The 20107-nt window shown below is 39.3% G+C and overlaps 1 protein-coding gene across 3 annotated transcripts in view; it reads right to left on the reverse strand.

The window, feature by feature from the left end:
* Nucleotides 1-9627: 9627 nt before the first annotated feature.
* The window catches only part of nsmfa (NMDA receptor synaptonuclear signaling and neuronal migration factor a), a 32475-nt gene continuing 21995 nt past the window's right edge, over nucleotides 9628-20107 (reverse strand). For 2 of the 3 annotated variants that reach the window (XM_053240368.1, XM_034311498.2), the window contains exons 5-14: nucleotides 19540-19592; nucleotides 18951-19040; nucleotides 17339-17466; nucleotides 15911-15994; nucleotides 14304-14337; nucleotides 13879-13949; nucleotides 13611-13690; nucleotides 13421-13523; nucleotides 10477-10552; nucleotides 9628-9786 (exon numbers count right to left, since the gene is read on the reverse strand). In XM_053240368.1, coding sequence (XP_053096343.1) covers nucleotides 9689-9786; nucleotides 10477-10552; nucleotides 13421-13523; nucleotides 13611-13690; nucleotides 13879-13949; nucleotides 14304-14337; nucleotides 15911-15994; nucleotides 17339-17466; nucleotides 18951-19040; nucleotides 19540-19592 — 817 coding nt within the window. In that variant the 3' untranslated portion in view covers nucleotides 9628-9688. The remainder of the gene's footprint in view (nucleotides 9787-10476; nucleotides 10553-13420; nucleotides 13524-13610; nucleotides 13691-13878; nucleotides 13950-14303; nucleotides 14338-15910; nucleotides 15995-17338; nucleotides 17467-18950; nucleotides 19041-19539; nucleotides 19593-20107) is intronic. The other variant, XM_053240369.1, reaches the window with a different exon arrangement.

Below are 20107 nucleotides of genomic sequence, written 5' to 3' on the forward strand. Positions count from 1 at the left end.
AAAAACATTTAGGATCTAAATGACTGCTCACTGCTTACAAAGTCAGATCCACACACCAATATTTCTGATTAGTTCGGATTCTGTGACAGGTGTTTTGTGTGACTTAATGACCAATAGGTCTATTATTAAATTTCAATTCTATGCTTGTCAAGGGCCTCCTAGTGCCCAGGGACCTTGGTCACGTGCCCAAGGGGCCCATTCAGTTATGAGCTCCTGCTTGGTTGTTTACTAACAAGGATGCATTGATCTGATACTGAAAATGAAATGCTGAATCAGTGTGTTTGTCAAATTTTCAGATTAAATTCACTCCAATTTTTTTTTTCCAATACCATGAACATTATTTTTATACAAAGTTAAGCTGGATGCTAGCATTGTTAGAATAATTATTCTTAATCCCAAGCTCATCATGGGCTGAAAGAAAATTGACAAATGGGGCAATTTCAGAGCAACTGACTTTAAACAGGTATGATTAAATTTTAAAAAATGTACCAGTTACAAGCAACTGGAAAGCAATAAGAAAACCTCAAACATTCGTTGCCCATTTTAGTAAGTCAAGTAATAAGGAAGCTGGAAAAGATTGACTAACTTGATCAATTCAGCCTGTCAGCTGGTAGCTGGTCAGACAGAATTTTTCACCACGGAAATCTATGTTGCATCATTCATGAAAAACAACTAGATAATTCAAATGATTTTCATGGCAGAACCTGAAAGTTTAAAGCTAAAAAACTAAACTAAACAGGGATGGAGATGCAGGACAGCTGTAAGGTTGAGAGAAGAACAGAGAGCACCGCAGTGAAACAGTGACCTTGACAGACTCAGAGATTAAACTTGGACCATGACAGTGTGTCAGAGTCTGCCGTCTGTCTTCCAGCAGTAACTGGGTGTGCTAGGCCATTGATTTATCACCACATCACTATGCTAAATGTTACCGGGTGGCTGATTCAGTGTCTGTTCATACTGTGAAGGGTTCAGGCCAGGAAGGACTCACTCTCTTTCATCTGCTCCTCCTCTCCTATTCACTGCTCCTGGACTCTGATCTCTGTGAAACCCGGCAGCTGTCTATTTGTCTGCACTGCACATCAAAACCAACCCAAAATGCTTTTGATGTGGCATAATACATAATAAGCCTTACACATATTTAGAACACTAATGAAGTTCTTCAGCTCATTATCTTTAATGACCCCTGGCTCAAAGACTTTTTAATTTAGGTTCAAAATAAGCTCAATTTCAATTAGGCATGCAAATCTTATATTATAAATCTAATATGCAAAGCCCTCGGTGCTGCTGACGAAAGGACTTCTGATATGTTTTTTTTTTTAAAGTGGTCTGTTCATTGTAGTTCCACTTTTTTTAGAACACTCACCCAAGAATATTCCCGGCATGAAACAAGCTCATCTGTGGAGGACCATCACTGATTGATGTTAGCTCTCAACGCACTTAACCCCTTACTGTGCTTGGCTAGATAATTCACTGAAGCTTGTTTATGGGGAAAAAAAAAAAAACGTTTGCTGCAGGCCTCACCATCACACAGTGGTTAATTCCCCAATTCATATTCAGCTGTTTGCTGTGGTTATGCACATGCACAGAAGGAGGGCTTAAATAATAAAGAAAAGAGAAAAAGCAAGACAGACCAAAAATGGGTTAGAAAGTAGTCTTAAAGGAATACTCCAGTGTTTTTTAAACCTAATGTTTATGCCCTAAATTATCACAGAAAATAATTTTGCAGAACTTTACTAAAAATGGAAGGTTACAAACTCTGTAAATGTAGTTCTGTGAGTGTCGTAGAACAAGTGTCATTCCTTGTTCTTGTTTCTGCACCAAGTAGAGTGCAGTAATGCTGGGTTTGGCCACAGAGTGACATCACTGAACTCCTATCCTCTTGATATTTACTTATCTGGCCATAGTAATGCATTTTACTTGGCTCAAATGGCAAGTCGCATGGTAAATACTCCCACTGCTGGACCATGGTTTGCATGGATTTCACAGATGTTTCACATCCAGGAGAAAAGTTTTGCAGCCAGAATGGGACCATCAACAAGACTGGTTGCACTGTTTTTTTTTTTCAACACATCATTGTGTCATTTGCAGCAACAACAGTGGCAGAAAAGCATATAGCTGTAGATTTGCCCAATTGTGCATGAGCACATCTTGGCCCAGAGCCTCTGTCTCTGTCCATGAAACACAGTGGACAGTGAGCTGTCCGTCTGTTCATAAACAGATCAACTTCCATTCTGCCTCCTTCTGCAACTACCCCCTTGTGAATTTGCCAATCGCCAGGCACAGAACTGCTGCAAGACAACACATCCACTATCACTTTGCACGAGCTGTTAGTTAGGCAGCTCTTAGAGAGAGACACTGTACATCTAACCACTTCCAGAGCTTGCTTGCCCACCTCAATTTTGTTTGCAATTTTGTGCCTTGTTGGTTGTTGATATAAAACACCATTGAAGTGTTGTTGCTCTACACTTGTATGTATGACACCCATAGGAGTTCCTAAAAATGATGCAAAACTAATAACAGAGAATTCATTCAGATACAATTTTGGTGAACCATGCCCCATTTTTGTGTTCTAAACTCCATCTATCCCCTGTTGCAATTTCTGAAACCCAACTTGTGTGTGCAGGAATTGTGTGATGGCAGACAAGGATGCCTAAATGTAGACCGCTGAATCAAAAGTCTTGTTTGTGTTTTGGACAGAAGTTGGGAACTATTTTGCACCCAGTGAGCCTATGTGCCAAAGACCTACCCAGTTGCTAGTGGCAGATGGCATTACAATGCTCTTGCAATGGAGTTCAAGCCAGGCAAACTTGCGTTGTCATTTGTATTAATAAACCCTCTGATGGCTCACATTTCTTGGAGTGCTGCCTGTAGAATTTCTGTAGCAATTGCATCTCCAGTAATGAGAATTATCTCACGAAATGCCAGAAGCAACTGTGACACCATGTTATAGATAAAACATACAGTACATTTGCCAGAGTAAATGTCTTAGACTTTACAACAAGCTCTTTTATTTTTGACTGTAGGACATTGTGAATGTGCAAAAGAGCTCTTAAATGAAACTGGTACATTCTGGACTAGCCTAGTTGCTTGCATATGCAGATGCAAATCGAATTGTGTTAGGCATCTAATTGGTTGCAGAATCAAGCTTTTGTTTTGCTAAAACAAAACGATCTTTAAAACAAATCTTAATTCCAGACTGTAATGCATTCACTACTACTGCTGAGCTGCACTCCTGCATTATGTTCTGATCATCAGAATGCTCAGATGGCTATCTATAAGCAGGGTGGAGTCATTACTCAAATTCAGACGATTAGACGCAGCCACTCAGAGTACACAAGGGTCTGTCTCCATATGTGAGATGGTTGTACTTTGCTCCACTGAATTCTTACTCATTGTTGCTAACAGCTCTTAAATTTGGCTTGTGCTCCCAATTCCTCTATCCTCTGTTCCAATGCAGAAGAAGTGATCACTCTATCCCTTCTACAGGCTGAGCTGCCGAGCCTTCTGCCTGTTTCTGTTTCTGCTGCAACGATGTAGCAAAGAAGCTTACCCACTCCTTTTTTGAGGGTGCAACGGCCATATTTCACTTCACTCCCTGCTGCAACAATGCAGCGTCAGAGGAAGCATAATGAATGTAGTCAGCATTAATCTTCTAGCCTGTGAGGAATGGTTCATTTACTGCTATCAGCAATATGCTGCAGTTAGGGCAAGGGTCTACAAGCAATAGTTGAAGATGCTGAAGTCCTAAACATTTTGGGCATTGATCATGTTTATCATCCATTGGTCAACTCCATCCAGGCCTGGCAGAATAAATTACTAGCCATCCTGCCTTGAAAGTTTGCTGGAAAATTGGCCATATGTCTGCCAAAAAGTAATAAGTTAAAAAACTAGAATTACCATCACCCCAGGTGTGCTGCAATGCATACTCATTTGATGGTGCAAGTTCAACAATAACATTAGGTTGAAAAACACTGGTGTATTCCTTTAATGGGTAGTCCTGTGCACAGAGAAGTACAAGAAGGAGTCATTAAAAATTTATCGGAACAAAATGTTTTATTAGAAAAGAAGTGTTAGAAACATTATGCACCTGTCCAGTGCAAGTGTGGTAGAATGTCTGACATTCAAAATGACATTAGTACTGCAAATGTAATCTTCACACTTGAGTTTAATCCCCAGTACAATGATACAGTTATACAATGAACAAATATGCTACAGTTATTTATTTCAAATGAGATCAGCAACACCATCAGAAATATTTATTTAATATCTACAACATCTAGCCCATAAAAAAAAAAAACATCGTTGGGAATGTTAAAAATAAACTATTCTCGACGGCCCTTTTTTCAAGAGGCTCAGAAATGTAACTTATTCATGATTGAATATGCATCCTGGTCTCTGCAATCAGAACTGTTTAAAAAACAAAAACAATACAAAAAACTAATCTCTTATGGGAAGAGGCCTGGTAAAAAGCTCGGCGCCGTCTGCACTCTGCAAACCATCAATCATCTCTTAATAAACTCAATCAGCAGTGGGCCAGCTGTGCTGCTGTTAATCTGCCTCCACACATGGCCGGATCCCTGGCACACAAAAACATGCATGACCCAGGAAGAAAAGCACCATGGAAAGAGAACTGGAGCTGAGGGAGAGGGGATGGCACCTGGTTTGAGTCCAGTAGGGTATCTGGACTGAGATCTCAAGAGAACACTGACTTACAAAGACCAATACAAATGAATGTATTAAAGTGATTTAAGGGTCTGGAAGTGCTTAATGAGTTCAATTATGGGTATACACACTCACTGGCCACTTTAATAAGAATGCCTGTATACCCCTGCTCATTCATGCAATTATTCCATCAGCAGCATGTGGCAGCAGCACAATGCATAAAATCAGGCAGATACAGCTCAAGAGCTTCTGTTAATGTCCAGATCAATCACTCCTGACTGTGCCATGGTTGTTGCTGCCAGTGGATGCATTTACATACACAACCGTCAGAAGATTGGAAAAATGTTGCCTGGTCTTCAACCGTTCAGTTTCAGTGAGCCTTCTGCTCACTGTAGCCTCAGATTCCTTCTCTTCATTGACAGGAGTGGAACCTAATGTGGTCTTCTGCTGTTATAGCCTGTCTGCCTCAGGGCTCAATATGTTGTGTGTTCTGAGATGTTTTTTCTGCTCACCACAGTTGAATGATTAGACATTTACCAGATATTTACCAGAGTGATTGGATATTTACTATTCACATTTACTATTTACTATTTATTGTACTTGTATTTACTGTTCTGCCTTACTTAATAGCTCATGTCACTGCTACTCTGCCATTGTCCACCACTGTTTTCATTTACCTTATTACATTACAGCATCATCGCAACCATTCATGTCTAAATATGTGTTTATTCATGTCTAATAAGTGTTTGTACTGTCGGTGTCTGAATCTGAGCCTCGTCACAAGCATTTCAATGCCCAGTGTACCCAGTGTAACTGTGCTAATGACAAATAAATGACTCTTGACTCTTGAAAAGTGGTTGTTTGAGTTACTGTAGACTTCCTGTCAGCTCGAACCCATCTGGTTATTTTCCTCTGACCTCTCTTATCAACAAGGAGTTTCTCCCTGCAGAACTGACACTTACTGGCTGTTTGTGTTTCACACCTCTCTGTGATAACGCTAGAGACTGTTGTATGTGAAAATCCCAGGAGATTCACGGTTTATGAAATACTCAAACCAGCCCATCTGACACCAAGTCACTGAGATCACTTTTTTTCCCTCATGCTAATGTTTGATATGAATAATAACAGAAGCTCTTGACCTGTATCTGCATGATATTATGCTTTGCACTGCTGCAACAGGATTAGCTGATTAGACTGCATGAATGTCCAAGTGTACAAGTGTTCCTAATAAAGTGGACAGTGAGTGTATATACTATATATATATATATATATATATATATATATATATATATATATAGCTCCTGGATAAAATTCTTCTATATAATGTCTGTATGGGGTATCCACAAGGCTCACAAGGATGAAACACATACTGTGGTCTACTAATGTATCACGAATCAGATCAAACGTTTGCTGTCAAAAAGCAGCCAAGTAATTCCCAGGATGCTTTGTGCATAACATTTATTCTTTACGTCTATATTAATATTCACCATGATGTGAGAATTTAAGCCAAAACTACAAAGATTCACCATTCAAATAATTCAAACATTAGAGTCACCGCCTGCTGTCAAGTATGGAACATTAATATGTACTCAATAGCGGGAAAAAAGGGAAAGAACAAATTAATCATTTTCATATGATTAGTATGAAGGTAAACAAACATCACATCAGTAGATGTGTTTTCAAACTGCAAATTTGTCTTTCACGGAACATTGTGTTACAAACTTCTTATGATATACAAAAAATAATAGCTTCTGTATGCACTTCCTACATACGATGAATACAGTTAGACACAAACCCAACCATCTAATTCAGGTACAGCAACTGAATAGAGTTAACCCAAAAATGGTTTAAAAATAATCCCACTTTCTTCATATTGCTACAACTGAATCAACTGACCAGTTGCCAATTCAGCTGTGGCTATTAGTTTAGACAACGTACAGTGGGGTCCAGAAGTCTGATACCACACTGAAAATCTGGGAATTATTTTTTTTTTAATTATTATTTAAAACTGGAAATAAACAAAGTTGTAGAATTTTGAAAAAATGAAAAAAAAAGTTCAATATTCAAGATTCTGCACTATTACTAGGTCACAATTTTAAATATAAGCAACTTTGTGAGATTGACCACGTTACTATGTTGTACATAACGTCAGATGAAGCAAGTGTTCAGATGACAGTCTGATGTATTTGATCTAACATGGATCATTAGGTTTTTCACAGATTTGTGGAATCCATGTCAACTCAAGCGAGGGATATACCAAATACTAAGAAATTCTGAAATTCATGTACATATTTCCAAGATTATACATTTCACTCAAGTTATTTCTGATAATATAATCTGTAATGAAATATTTATTAGATTAGAAAAGAATACAAAATAGAAGCATTTTCACTAGTGGTCTCAGACACATGGACACCACTGTAGCTGTACACAAATCAGTACAGAATCAAACTGGACTCTTTTCCATCTGTTCATTTTTGAGGTCTCCAGACTGCACACCAACGTTTACACAACTAAATGTTCCTGACAGTATGATAGTGGCTGAATACACACTCAATTTCCCACCTCTCTCAGCATGTCACTGTGACATACTCCAGCCTTCCTGACACCAACCAGAAGTCGCAGATGGCTTCAAAATGGCTCAAATTGCCCCGAAATCAGGCCAATTCATTAATGTGTCCCAGCTGGCTCACAGAGTGCTGAGGTTAGGAATGGAGGACTATAATTGTTTAGCTGATCTAACTGAAATTTCTCAGTTAGCCAGGAGTAACACAGCAACCAGCAGCAATTATAAAATACACTTCACTATTGTTAGCTAATACACACATGTTAGCGCTTCTCAAAAATCACTTGAACTATACCTCCTTTTCACTAGCTAATAATGAGCTACTGACACTCAATAAGAATCAGCAACTCCTCACATGTGTATCCCATCATCTATTCCATTTGGACACTTCTTACCAAAGAAATTACTGAATCCATATCATCTTAAGCTGGCTTTACACTGTACAATTTCCAGCCTGATGTTGCTGTCACAGTCAAAAATCGCACATAGAAAAAAAAGAATTCTTTGGTTGTGAGTTGAGATCAGCCTTAGAATGCACAATGTGACATGCTTCATCAGTGGCAGATTTAATGCCACTGCCACCAACAAAAGCTGATGTTCTGGCAGTAGCAAAAATGTTATATCAAAATCTCAGTGTGACTGCAGCTACAACCCTCGTCTAAAATCCAACAATAGAATTACGGCATAGGATTACGCCAAAGTTACAGGACAACTACAGATACAGTAGTGCCATTAGAGAACCATAAATGAAACATGCTAATGGACAGAAAAAAATTATATTACCTCAAGCTCACTATAAAGAATGTTTCTGTCTATGTGACCAATTTTCTACACAAGGCCGGATGTCGTAAGCCAAACTTAGTCATTTTCTTTAATTGCAGGTCTATCATTACAGGATCTTCACCATATAATCTGACATGGGGAACACATGTTATCACACTCTTTTACAGAACTCAGCCAAGAATTTATTGGGATCATCTCATACAGTGTGACAAGAAATCTTAAAAGACCACTGAAATCGCACTGTGTAAAACCAGCTTTACAGGTTGTAAAGTAAATTTTAGGGCCCAGAAATTAGCTTCCTCAAAACCATCTGACAGAAGAGGTGGGGGGCAGCTGAGGGAAGGAGTAAGGCTTATAAATGCTTTTGTTCACAGGCAGTAGGCTATGCAGGGCTCTAAAAATGACTCTTATAAAGTCCCTGACTTTGTTTGTGAATATATTTTGAAGGGACCAAAAAGTCACACGTCAACATCTAGAACTTAATAAAGTAATCAACTGCCTCTCTCTCTCCCCAAGTGAAAAACTTCGCTGACTCACAGACTTATGATCCAATGGCTGACATAAGACATCGCATGATATATGACAGGCTTGAATATTTTCCACAAAAATAGATTTTAGTGCATTCAGCATTTGTGCCCCACTGAAGCACTGCAGCAATGCTGTATAATCGCTGACACTTCACTAGTGCAGTCCCATTTCCCATACTGCAGTAAGCTGACCTGTGGAAATGGAATTCTGTTAATGATTTCTGCTAATAAAATGTCTAAGCTACGAGCTCAAAAACCACCTTTAAAACCTGATGGAGGCCCAAAAGATGAACTAGTCTACACTGTAACGAAGATTTCAGAAATTGACTACAATATGGGAAACATATTCAAAGATTGGCTAGAAGAATTCTCTGGCATCTTCTCTAGTGATTATCGATAATGTTTAAGTCAGCAGAGTATACAGTCTTCACACAAGATACTTAACAAGGACTCCCAATCACATCTGGACAGAGGTTTAATGGACATACTCATTAATGGCTAAAACCTGAGTTATTCAAAGGACATCATTAAAAAGACCACAACAATAAACATCATTATATAAATTATGGACCACTGACATTTGGATTATTTGCATGACTATGGCTACATAATATATTAACAAGATGTATGCACATCCATATATTACTAGTAGGATTTCTTCTCATGTCTTAATTGTATTTTCGAAAAAAAAAGTTCGAAAAACAGCCTGACATTAGACATGAGACTTTTTTTTTTTTTTTTTTTTATAAGCGCAATACTCTTCAAGAGAGAGACTTGGTGAAATAGATATGTGACATAGAAAACACTGAACAGTCAGCCTCCATTCTTCTACACTGCCACCAAGGAGAGATTTCACTTTGCTTACTCTGACATGAAATGCTGTCCTTGGCACATGTCCCCTCTCGTCTCTGTCTTCAGCCCTGAACCCATCTGCCACACTCGTGGCTCAGGGTCTCGAGTGAAGAGTCGGAATATATAATAACTGACTCTCAGATATCAGTGGCACGATGTCCAGTTCCTGTTCTCTTTAATGAGAGCTGGTGGGATATGGTGTTTCATTGAAGGGGGTGGGATTGGGGGGGGGGGGGGGGGGGGGGGGGGTTTGGGGGGAGTTCTGTCTGCTAGGACCCACGCTCTCAGGGTCTCTGGGTCACAACAGATCCTCATAGTCCAAGAGCTTCGAGTGCTGTCGCGTCTTCCACAATCGGTAGAGGCGGAAGTCAAAATACATTTCAATCATTTCCTTTCCTGTGACAGAGAGAGCAAGACAGATGAGGGATATATACGGTGTCATGTTTTGATTAATAAATATGACCACACTTTTACTAGGTCTGCAGATAAAGAAGATGAGAAAAACAGATGGGAAATGAAATGACTTAAACAAGCCCTATGTAACAGGATTTCAACCTTATGGCATTCTTAGACTAGAAACATAAAAAACCCAGCTGTAGAAATGCCAGCTCTGTCTGCATGGTCAGTGAACTCTTGGTCTAATAGTTCCTCAACCTCAGCATCACTTGATTTCATAAATGTATTAAACTAGTTATCATTTTTATTTGTGCCTGTCTGTCTAAAATTGTAAGTAATTTAGTTGGTCCTAATTCCATAACATACTGTATATGCAAATTATTAGACTAATGGAACGACCGCGACCCTGACCCTGTGTTGTAAATGCATTACACAGTGCTACATGTGGTCTTTGTTTGCTTTGTGAACTTCATATCCAAATTTTTTATCCATGTTGTAACAAGTTGTCACAGTTTTTCATGATAACAATAGTATTTTGTCATATCACTCAACTCTAACATATGACAAATACATAACATAATAAGCAATTTGCAATTTATGAGTATTTAAAAGGTGCACAAGTGGTACACAGGGAGAGAGAAAAGCATTTGTATGTGTTTGTGTGTGTGTGTGTGTGTGTGTATTTGTCACCCTGTGCAGATAGCTCCAGCGGTGACTCAAAGGTGACTGAATAAGGCCTCATCAGGTTCTTCAGCTTCTGGAACAGCTGTTGGCAGACGATAAGCAGAGACACCAATTAATCCTGCCTCCCTCTCAACCAGCCCTTCTCACCTCTCTCTCCCTCTCGAAGCCATATACAAAATAGCTAATTCTGACAGAATAACAACATGTTCTTTACAGCCACAAGCATCTTGTTCACTCATCTAAAATGGCTGTCTGGAAAGGCAAGCTGAAGGAATCTTCAAATGCACCAATTACCACGCTTTTACTCAGGCATGGATATGAGTGGCTTAGAGCCAGACCAAATCCGGGAATGTCTGTCCAACTTAGAATTTCCTAAGGTGTTTAGCACTATCTTTCTGCATAACCTGTTACTGTCACTTAAATGAAATGTACTCATTTTAAAGCAGAAGTTCTATTTTCTTTAAGAAACAGGGGGAAACCTCACCATGTTAGAATGACCATATGACAAGCAAAAAAAAAAACGTAGATCACCTGAAAATGTTTGATTGGATGATGATTTACATCCTTGTTTTACAGAGGACAGGTTTAGAAATGTATGGTGGTGTATGGTGAGCTTCAGTAGCAGGTTCGTTTTAAAGCCTCATGCTAATCAAACCATAGGCTGCAAAAAAACAGCATCGCAACAAGAAAGAGTTGCGAAAAAAAACTGTTTTACTCAACAGTATCTGACAGGACAACTTTTATTAACAGATAGTCTTCTAGATTGCTTCTAGGAAGACTTCTGCTAGCTGCAAATCATCTATAGCTCAGCCAAATGCCAAATGGGGACTACAAAACCTTCAAGAACCCACTACTCAGTTCACAGGAACAGCCAGGCCTCTTGTGCAGTGACATACAGAAAAGCTAATTGGTGCCTTGGCCATTGGCACCACAGCCATTTCCAAGTAAACGTGCCCTTCGGATACTGGACAAGTGCTAAAATGCCCCAGGGTTAAAACCTCACCAGCTAACAAATAACCTCATATAAAAAATATCTACATATCACCAAAGTACTGGAAGACTCTTAACACACATGGCTTCATTTTAGAAGAGTGGACAACGCTTAATCTGGGTGTGCTTTCATGAAGACATAGGATGACACTTCAGCTTCTGGATTATGCAACCAACAAGGGATGGACAGCCTGACAGGCACAGACAGGCAGGTGGCAGAGACAAAATGAGATGAAGTGACAGACAGAGAGAGAGAGAAAGAGGAGGAGAGTGACATGGAGGAGAGATGAACATGGCCATTTATTGCTACACCAGACCCTAGGGGCTATGAGTCATGAGTTGAGGTGAGATAATGGATTATAGCAGGAAGGCAGACAGTGTATGATGAACTGTCACTGTGGTCATCTTTATTATGTTTGAAGACAGTGAAATCAGCAATTACAAAAGTTCAGAACAAGCACTGTTTAGCACTGTGAGTGTTCTCTAAGCTTTAACATGGATATTTTGTCACTGTGTTAGAGTATACTGTGTTTATTTTCTGCATTCCTTGCAACCTTGGGGAAGCAGTCTGACACAGATTTAAGTGATGTGATGTGAACGAGTAATAGAAGTGCACATAAACTGTGCGTGCGTAGCATACCAAGAAAAAGCCAAGTACCCATGACATGTTTCTACCTGTTTCAGACCTGCTAACCTTCATGTATATTTTGTAGGAGCTTTGTTTTAACATCGGAGTACTCTGGTACGAGTTATGCTTCAAAAATATGGCAGCAGAGCAATGCTCATTTCTTCCCCATGAATCTGGAATGATTGACAGTTGTGTAGATGTTTCGAACCAATATTAACTGACACCCCTTGGAAGTCCTGCCCCCTTCCCTCTTCTCACATTAGTAATCATTTGGCTGGTGCACTCAACTTGACTCAACGTTCCCACTTGAAATTCGCCTTGATGCTGCACTCTCAGTTTCTTTCAAGGTAAATAAGGAACGTAAAATATTTCAATGTGAAATAAAATCTAACAATGTGTCCAGCCAACATTAGGCAAGGATATAGACAACTAGATTTATAATGGATGCACCAAAAATGGTCAAAAACTGTACTTTTGTTTTTAGACTGAAAGAGAAAATATTTTAATGGGAAAGAAAGATTAAATAGGCCTACAACAAAGTGTCAAATTTAATATTTTCCAAACAATTTTTCCAAGTAACGAGAATCAGAAAGTTACTAAAAACATTTGTTTCCTTTGCTCACCAGTGCCTGGCAGCATACACACAATCACACAGTTTGAGCAGCTAATCTACAGGGAAGCTGTCAGCCATGTGGAAAAATTTCACAGTTTCTACAAGGGACATTAGACAAGCGATTTGTAAAAGGACTATGCATTAGTCCTCTTTGGAGTTGGCAGTTTAGTCACTGGTAATTCCCACCTGCTGGTGAGTGACATGACAGTTATGAATGTGGGAGAGTGAAGCAATGTCAGAGGATGGCTGAGCAGTTGGCTTTGAGGAGCTTTGAGGAGAGTGCTAACTGGCATATTCTGTGTACATATAAGCTAGCAAACATCTTCAGTTGGCTAGTGTAATTCTGATCGACGAAGGCAAGAAGAATCCCATCATTTATATCCAAAGCCAGGGCCAATATGCTCTTTTGGAGCTGTGGCATCATTGGGATTTAAGCCCAACCCTAACCATACACTTGGCTATAATCCCTGCTATTGATTGGCTAACTAGCTAAAGTGACCGAAATGCTTTTTTTTTTTTTACACAACATTGCTCCAATTTAGTAGCAGCCAATTGCCTTAGTCTTATCTTATTATAGTTTTTTATAGACATTTAACACCAGTTACTGCATCTTTTCTGCATCAATAAACCACCATTTCTCCCAGTATCAGTTTATGAGCTTGTACTCTTTCCTTGGGTTCTGAACTGATACAACAATCTAACACAAGCATCAGGCCTACCTTCTCTCCGTTAGGATTCCCCAGTACATAGCAGCCCATGACATGGATCAAGTTAGGTTCTGGGTTTACTTTACTCATAAATCTGCTTAGCCTTTTCCAAAACCTACACACAGACATATAAACAGAGTGAGGAAAAATCCCTGACAATCAGCATTGCATAATGGAGCAGACAAGCATTGATTTTACTCACTGGCTCATGTCCTCCTCTTTCTCCACCTTGGCAAATGTGGCCACTTTATTCTTCAGCAGGTACAGGTGCCCTGGTCCACCCTAATAGAGTTTAATTTATGAGAGAATTCAGCCTCATAAGCACACAAATACAAAAGACTCAAACACACACACATACCAAAAAGTAATACGCTTTGTTTGTAAAATATGATGACTGGAGGTGGTACCATGTGACACATTGCTGAGTCACTACTGCCTTTTCTGAGTGGCCATATTTGTTGTTAATTCACCTGACAGAAGATGAGCATGCGCCAGATCTTGCATCCTCTCCTATAGGAAGTCAGTCTTTTCTCAATCTCCTCTACAGGACATAGGCAACAACAGGGATTAGCACTAGCATATACAGTCAAGATTTACAATTTTGATCATTTAGTTTGACATTGAAGGCTTTTGTACCACCACTACAAATTCTGAACAACAAGCTACAGACTATCATTATCATTCTGAATCATTATTATACTGCAGTCCAATTTCTTCATTTCAGGCATCATGCAAGCCAGTGCTGATGAATATAATGCCATTCCAATTCAAATATAACAAAATACAAAAAAAGAAAAAAACACAGCCAGAGAAAACAGCACAAGAAATGACAAAACGAACAAACAAGTCTGACACAGCACACATACACAGACATCAACCACACATGGCTACCTACCCAAAATATCATCGAATGTAGCATGCTCATGATCCTAGATGCAAAGATATTAATGTTGAGTGATTAATAAATGCAGAACAACAAACGAACAACAGAAAGTATAGCTTCTGATTTTTATAATATTGCACTATGTGTGGTGCTACTTGATTTGAAAGTTTCAAATGGGTTTGACAAGGTCATGCAATACAGGATACCAGAGGTGAGAACAAGGCATTGTTTCATAAAAATACATTTAAGTCTCAAACCTCGACACTTAAGTACTGAGTCAAGACAGACAAGCCCCAAGTCAAGACCCAAGTAAAGACAAACAAATGCCAAGTCAAGAGCAAAGAAAAGATACAAGTTTGAAGACATGGCCTATGTATAGATAGACTGTTCTCAAGTCACGTAAGGACAGACAAGTCCCAAGTCAAGGCCAAACGTGACACTTGTCTGTCACGTACGTCAAGGCCAAAGAAAAAGCAGACAATTTCCAAGACAAGTCCCAAAAAAGGACAGACAAATCCCATGCCATGTCCAAGTAAACGCAGACAAGTCCCAATTCACGTCCCAAGTAAATACAGACAAGTCCCAAGTCATGTCCCAAGTCAAGACAGAAATGTTTCATGAAAAGTCCCAAGTAAACACAGACATGTCCCAGGTCACGACCTAAGTAAAGACAAGTCCCAAGCCAAGATCAAAAAAAAAAAAAAAGAAAAAAAACCAGACAATTTCCAAGACAAATGCCAAGAAAGGACAAACAAGTCCCAAGTAATGTCCCAAGTAAAGACAGACAAGTCCCAAGTAAAGACCTAAATACAGACAGACAAGTCAAGACAGAAATGTTTTGTGACAAGTCCCAACTGAAGACAGACACATCCCAGGTCAAGACCTAAGTAAAGAAAAGTCCCAAGTAATGTTCCAAGTAAAGGCAGACATGTCCTAAGTAAATGCTTAAATAAAGACAGACAAGTTAAGACAGACATGTTTCAAGACAAGTCCCAAGAGAAGACATGTCCCAGGTCAAGAACTAATTAACGACAGACAAGTTTCAAGAAAAGTCCCAAGTAAAGATAGACAACACAGAAGGCATGTCCCAGGTAAAGAGAGACAAGCCCCAATTCAAGTCCCAAGTAACAACAGACAAGTCCCAAGTCCTAAACTTTGAGCTGTTAAAAAGTGACCAACTTTCATACAATTTCAATATGTAATTCCAGCAAAGTAGTATAAATTAATAATTATTGTTCTTGTAGTATCTTACTTTTCCAAATAAAATATTCTGTCCATGGAAATTCATGGATAACCATGATAGACACAGCAATACAAAGGAATGTAGTGCAATTACACATTACATAAGATGCTTAATTTGCTACTGGACATAATAAAAAATTAGAATCAGCCATGAAAGTGTAAAGTGACGAGAGATCATTTAATACTATAAACACTACAATTTTATATAACAACTATTAAAGACTTTTTAGCATTGTCTTATTGGGTCATAAGTAACTTGAGTCCAAGTAATGGGACTCAAGTCCACACCTCTGGATGGCAACTTGCCACAACTGTTCACTATTATAATGTCATTCTTTGTCCATGATAGTGTAGAGCTTTATGCAGTGTGAACTTACATAAAGTATGGGGATAATGGAAGGGTCATCTCTGCGAATAATGTTGGGGACATACTCTGCCTTGGGAACTTTCGATGATATCAACTGGAAAAAATAAAAAAGAACTACATTATTCTGACAGTTATTGTTCTGGGTAGTTAGATGGTGTGTTTTGTCTTCTCACACTCAACTTCTCTTGCTTTATGTTGTTACTGACTCCTTGCAGTTGTGTCACAGAGCATGCTTGGGTCTACAATGCTACAGGTCGAATAAATAAAAGGACATCACAGAAGTAGTCACTGTAGAGAAAGTTTTTTACATCAGAACACTTTGTAAAATTTCATAAATTTTAAATCAGATTCAAGGAGCTTCAATAAATATCTGCTAGGAAGAAAGTTTCCTGTCTCTCTGGCACTCTAGGCCCTGTATATAGGAGGAAAGCATTACTGTGGACCACCAACATCCAACTAATCAGGACAAGGAGGTATCACTTCTCACTATCAATTCGGGAAGCTCCACCTCTTGCACTGGCATTCAACCTGTGCTTGTGTTTTGGGGGTAAAGCTTTGGAGGGAACAGTAGAAAGATCTTAAAACAGAGCTTCAACTACCTTCAACTGTGAATTGTATCAATACACAAATTGTACATATATAAATATAATCTAATTAGAGAATAATCTGAAAAGGGGTAAGTGCCCATTTTCTTTTCTACTCTTTTTGCCTTCGTTTATGTTTAGGGAGGTGAGTGATCGACCCAATGAAAAAAAATCAGATCACTTTTTAAATCATTAGTTAGTATTTTATTGCTTTGCTGCCTCGAATTGGTCAAGCTGTTGAAGACGAGGAGGCTGGGCGACACAGTTTCACTTTGTTGCAACCATCCTAGACATGCTGTAAACATGTCCTCAGACTAAACTGCATTTTAAATCATTTTTTATTGGAGATGACAGTGTGCAAGATGTACTGGCCTCTTTAGGAGCCTTATTTATAACCTTATGAAAACTGAAACCGATGTTAAAATGTTATATATACGCAAATTGAAAACCCATACTATGCTACTGCCAGCTCTTTTTCTGATTTGTGATTAATAAATAGTGCATAAATGCAAAACATTTAGGAACACTTTTCTGTGTGCGGTGGGTCCTTTGTATTGTAGCACAGTAGATCCAAACTGTTAGTATTGTGCAAGCATGCCATATACATTAAATATGGTATTATAAAATAAAGAAGTATGTAGAATAATCCTGTTTTGTCTGTTGTATGCATTGCCTTGTATGTTGCACCGTGGTACTTGAGACAAGGTGTACACTGCCACGATGACAAAAAAAATTATATCACTTATTTCATGTCTAATTCAGAGAGTCATATATCACTCAGTACTAATGCAATCATAACATATGGCCTCGGCTAAGATTCTTGATTGATTTTGAGAAATGCTGGCAAAGCTCACCATGACTTTAGGAGGGATGAAGTCATCGCTTTCACAGGCCAGTCTCTCCATCTCTCTCTCCTCCTCCCAGCCCGTGTCATTACAGCCTCCCTCATCTTGTGCAGCAGACGGCACCTGCAGATCTCCACCTACAGCACAACACGACATGGCACAGCACAATGCACCAGACCCGGGTCAGTCCCAGACAGAGAGACAGTGGCTGCAGAGTAAGTACTGCATAGACTGCATGACATAGAGATGACCAACAAAAGCACACAAAAAAGGACATCAACAAGGAAATAGAATCCAGAAAGTTCTTTTGAAAGCACAAAAATACCTGGCAGCATAAGAAGGAGAGAAGAAAGAGAAACTAACACTCAGATTATAAGATCAAACTGACAATCAAACAGCTTCCTCTTCCCATAGAAACAAATTCCCCATATAGCGTAGGCGGCACAAAGAGACAAAACGATAACAAACTACACACATAGGATGTCACATGCTGACACAGAAATCTGCAGACCACACTCACTCTCTCACACACACACACACACACACACACACACAAACACACACAAAATCCGAAGCCCTAGACACTCCAGCTGAGACAGATACTCACAGAGAGAGAGTGAGGAACACAAATTTGGAGACAGAACCCCACTCAGAAGAAGACAAACAGACAAGGTCAGAGTCAGCAGCAGAAGAAGCACAGCATAGTGTGTGTGTGTGTGTGTGAATAAGTGACTCGTTATGGAAGCTACAAGTGGGTGTGCCTTTACAAACATAAAGCTTAAGCTCTCAAATGAAACAATTATCTAATCTTCACAATATCATAGGTAGATCATGAGTAAAGCTGTGCATGGGACTGTGCATGGGACCTTACCCACTCACTCTAAATGTTTTCTCATCTAAATGATTTCTAAGGAACACATTACAATTTTTATTTAATATCTCATGGGTACATTAAGTTAATTATTTAATAGCATCCCAAAATCTTTTCCACTTGCTCCTGTCTACATTATAGTAAAGAAATTCTGTGCTTGCATATTTGATGCTGTGTTGTGCAGATTCCCAGTCTCCATGCACACATCTACTCAACAGTTGGAATCCCAGTGATGAAACAGAAGTCCAAGAGGGCATAATTGGCTCTGCTCTTTAGGTAGAAGACATGGCATTTCTCTTTCAAAGCTAGCCAATTAGTGAATTTTAATTCATGTACACAGAATTGGGGAGAAAGGAATGCCTTACTTCCCACCCCAAGCCAAATTAGGTTCTCTTGGACTCTTGGTAATGGTATTGTTGCTACTTAAACGTGACGAACTAGCTAGCAGGTGGAAATTAGCTAGGACTAATTATAAGAAATTTGCATTAATTGGTTGCTACACTGTATAGACCTGTATGTCTTTTAACGCAAATTTCTTACAATTAGTCCTAGGGTTAGGGTTAGGATAGATTAAATGTGTGTCTATTTGTGTGCATTTCCTACATTCACAAACACATGATGACTGGGTGTGTGTGTGTGTGTGTGTGTGTGTGTGTGTGTGTGTATAAGGGTGTATGCATCCTAAAGTGTCTGTCTGTACATGTGTGTAATCAGGGCAGTGTGCAGGGGTGGGTTAATGGGTTGACTCACTGTCTTTTGATTCGGGTAGCGAGTCTTGCTTGACCGGGGTCGGGTCGCTCCAGGAGCGGTTGAAGCTCTTCGCCCTGCGCTCTGCAAAGGCTAGTGGAGGTGGAGAGATGATCACACACACTCTCTCTCCCTCAATCACACACTCCTCTCACACTTTGCCTGCTTAACATGTGCACACATGACGTAGAGATGTCTGGACCACTAACCACATGCTTCACGGCTCCACATATACACACACACTTCTCACCTTCTGTCCATCATTGCCTAGATAAACGCTGTGATTTTGCTGCTGTTTCTTCCTATCCCGCTCAAACAAACCCCCAACACACAGTATAAGACCAAGAGCTAGTTCCAGTTCATTATTTTAATGCTCACCAAGGAGAATAGGACCACCGCTAATGCTCATATCTACTCATGCACACTGAAACACATTCTCATTGCAATCCATATGCACATAACACTTATTCAAACACAATCCCATGCCTGTACATACCAAAACACAAATCGCTGAAACAAATGAACAATGCACAAATGAAGTCAGTCATGCATGCAATAAGACACTCACACACATGCACACACAGTGACTCACTCTGAGCTTTCATTCTTCTGCTGCCCACCATTCGAAGGTGCTTCCGGAAATTTCTGCACACACGTACATTTGAAGGAAAGAGAAGAAGGGAAAAGGGAAAGAATCAGATTACTGGATCAAAATAGTAAACATGAGAATAGTGAGATGAGAATCTGAGAGGATAGTTAGCTGTCTGAACATACTAACCAACACTATCATACTATCATGCTCGTATACTACAGTCTGCATATCCTGCTTCTAATTAGCCATTTCAGTCATTTTCCCCACATAGACAGACACAAACCTAAACTCTACAGCATACATCAATATGTGTGATTACTAGAACTGAAAGCATGTTGTTGAGAGGGAAGGATATGTGATTATGTTACCAATAGAATCATAATGCACTCAAATGTGTTTTGACATGAAAAGACAAACACGGAGCTATTCAGTTGGTTAAAACTGTTATACAACACTTGCTAGACTAGCTAATGTCAGAGGCTAACAATTTATCCTGCTAAACAAAACAAATCAATCAGTAATGTCAACATTTTCCTCACATGCATTGGTAAATTACTAAGAAACAACT

The sequence above is a fragment of the Pangasianodon hypophthalmus genome, chromosome 15 (assembly GCF_027358585.1).
Source record: "Pangasianodon hypophthalmus isolate fPanHyp1 chromosome 15, fPanHyp1.pri, whole genome shotgun sequence".
Classification (NCBI taxonomy): domain Eukaryota; kingdom Metazoa; phylum Chordata; class Actinopteri; order Siluriformes; family Pangasiidae; genus Pangasianodon; species Pangasianodon hypophthalmus.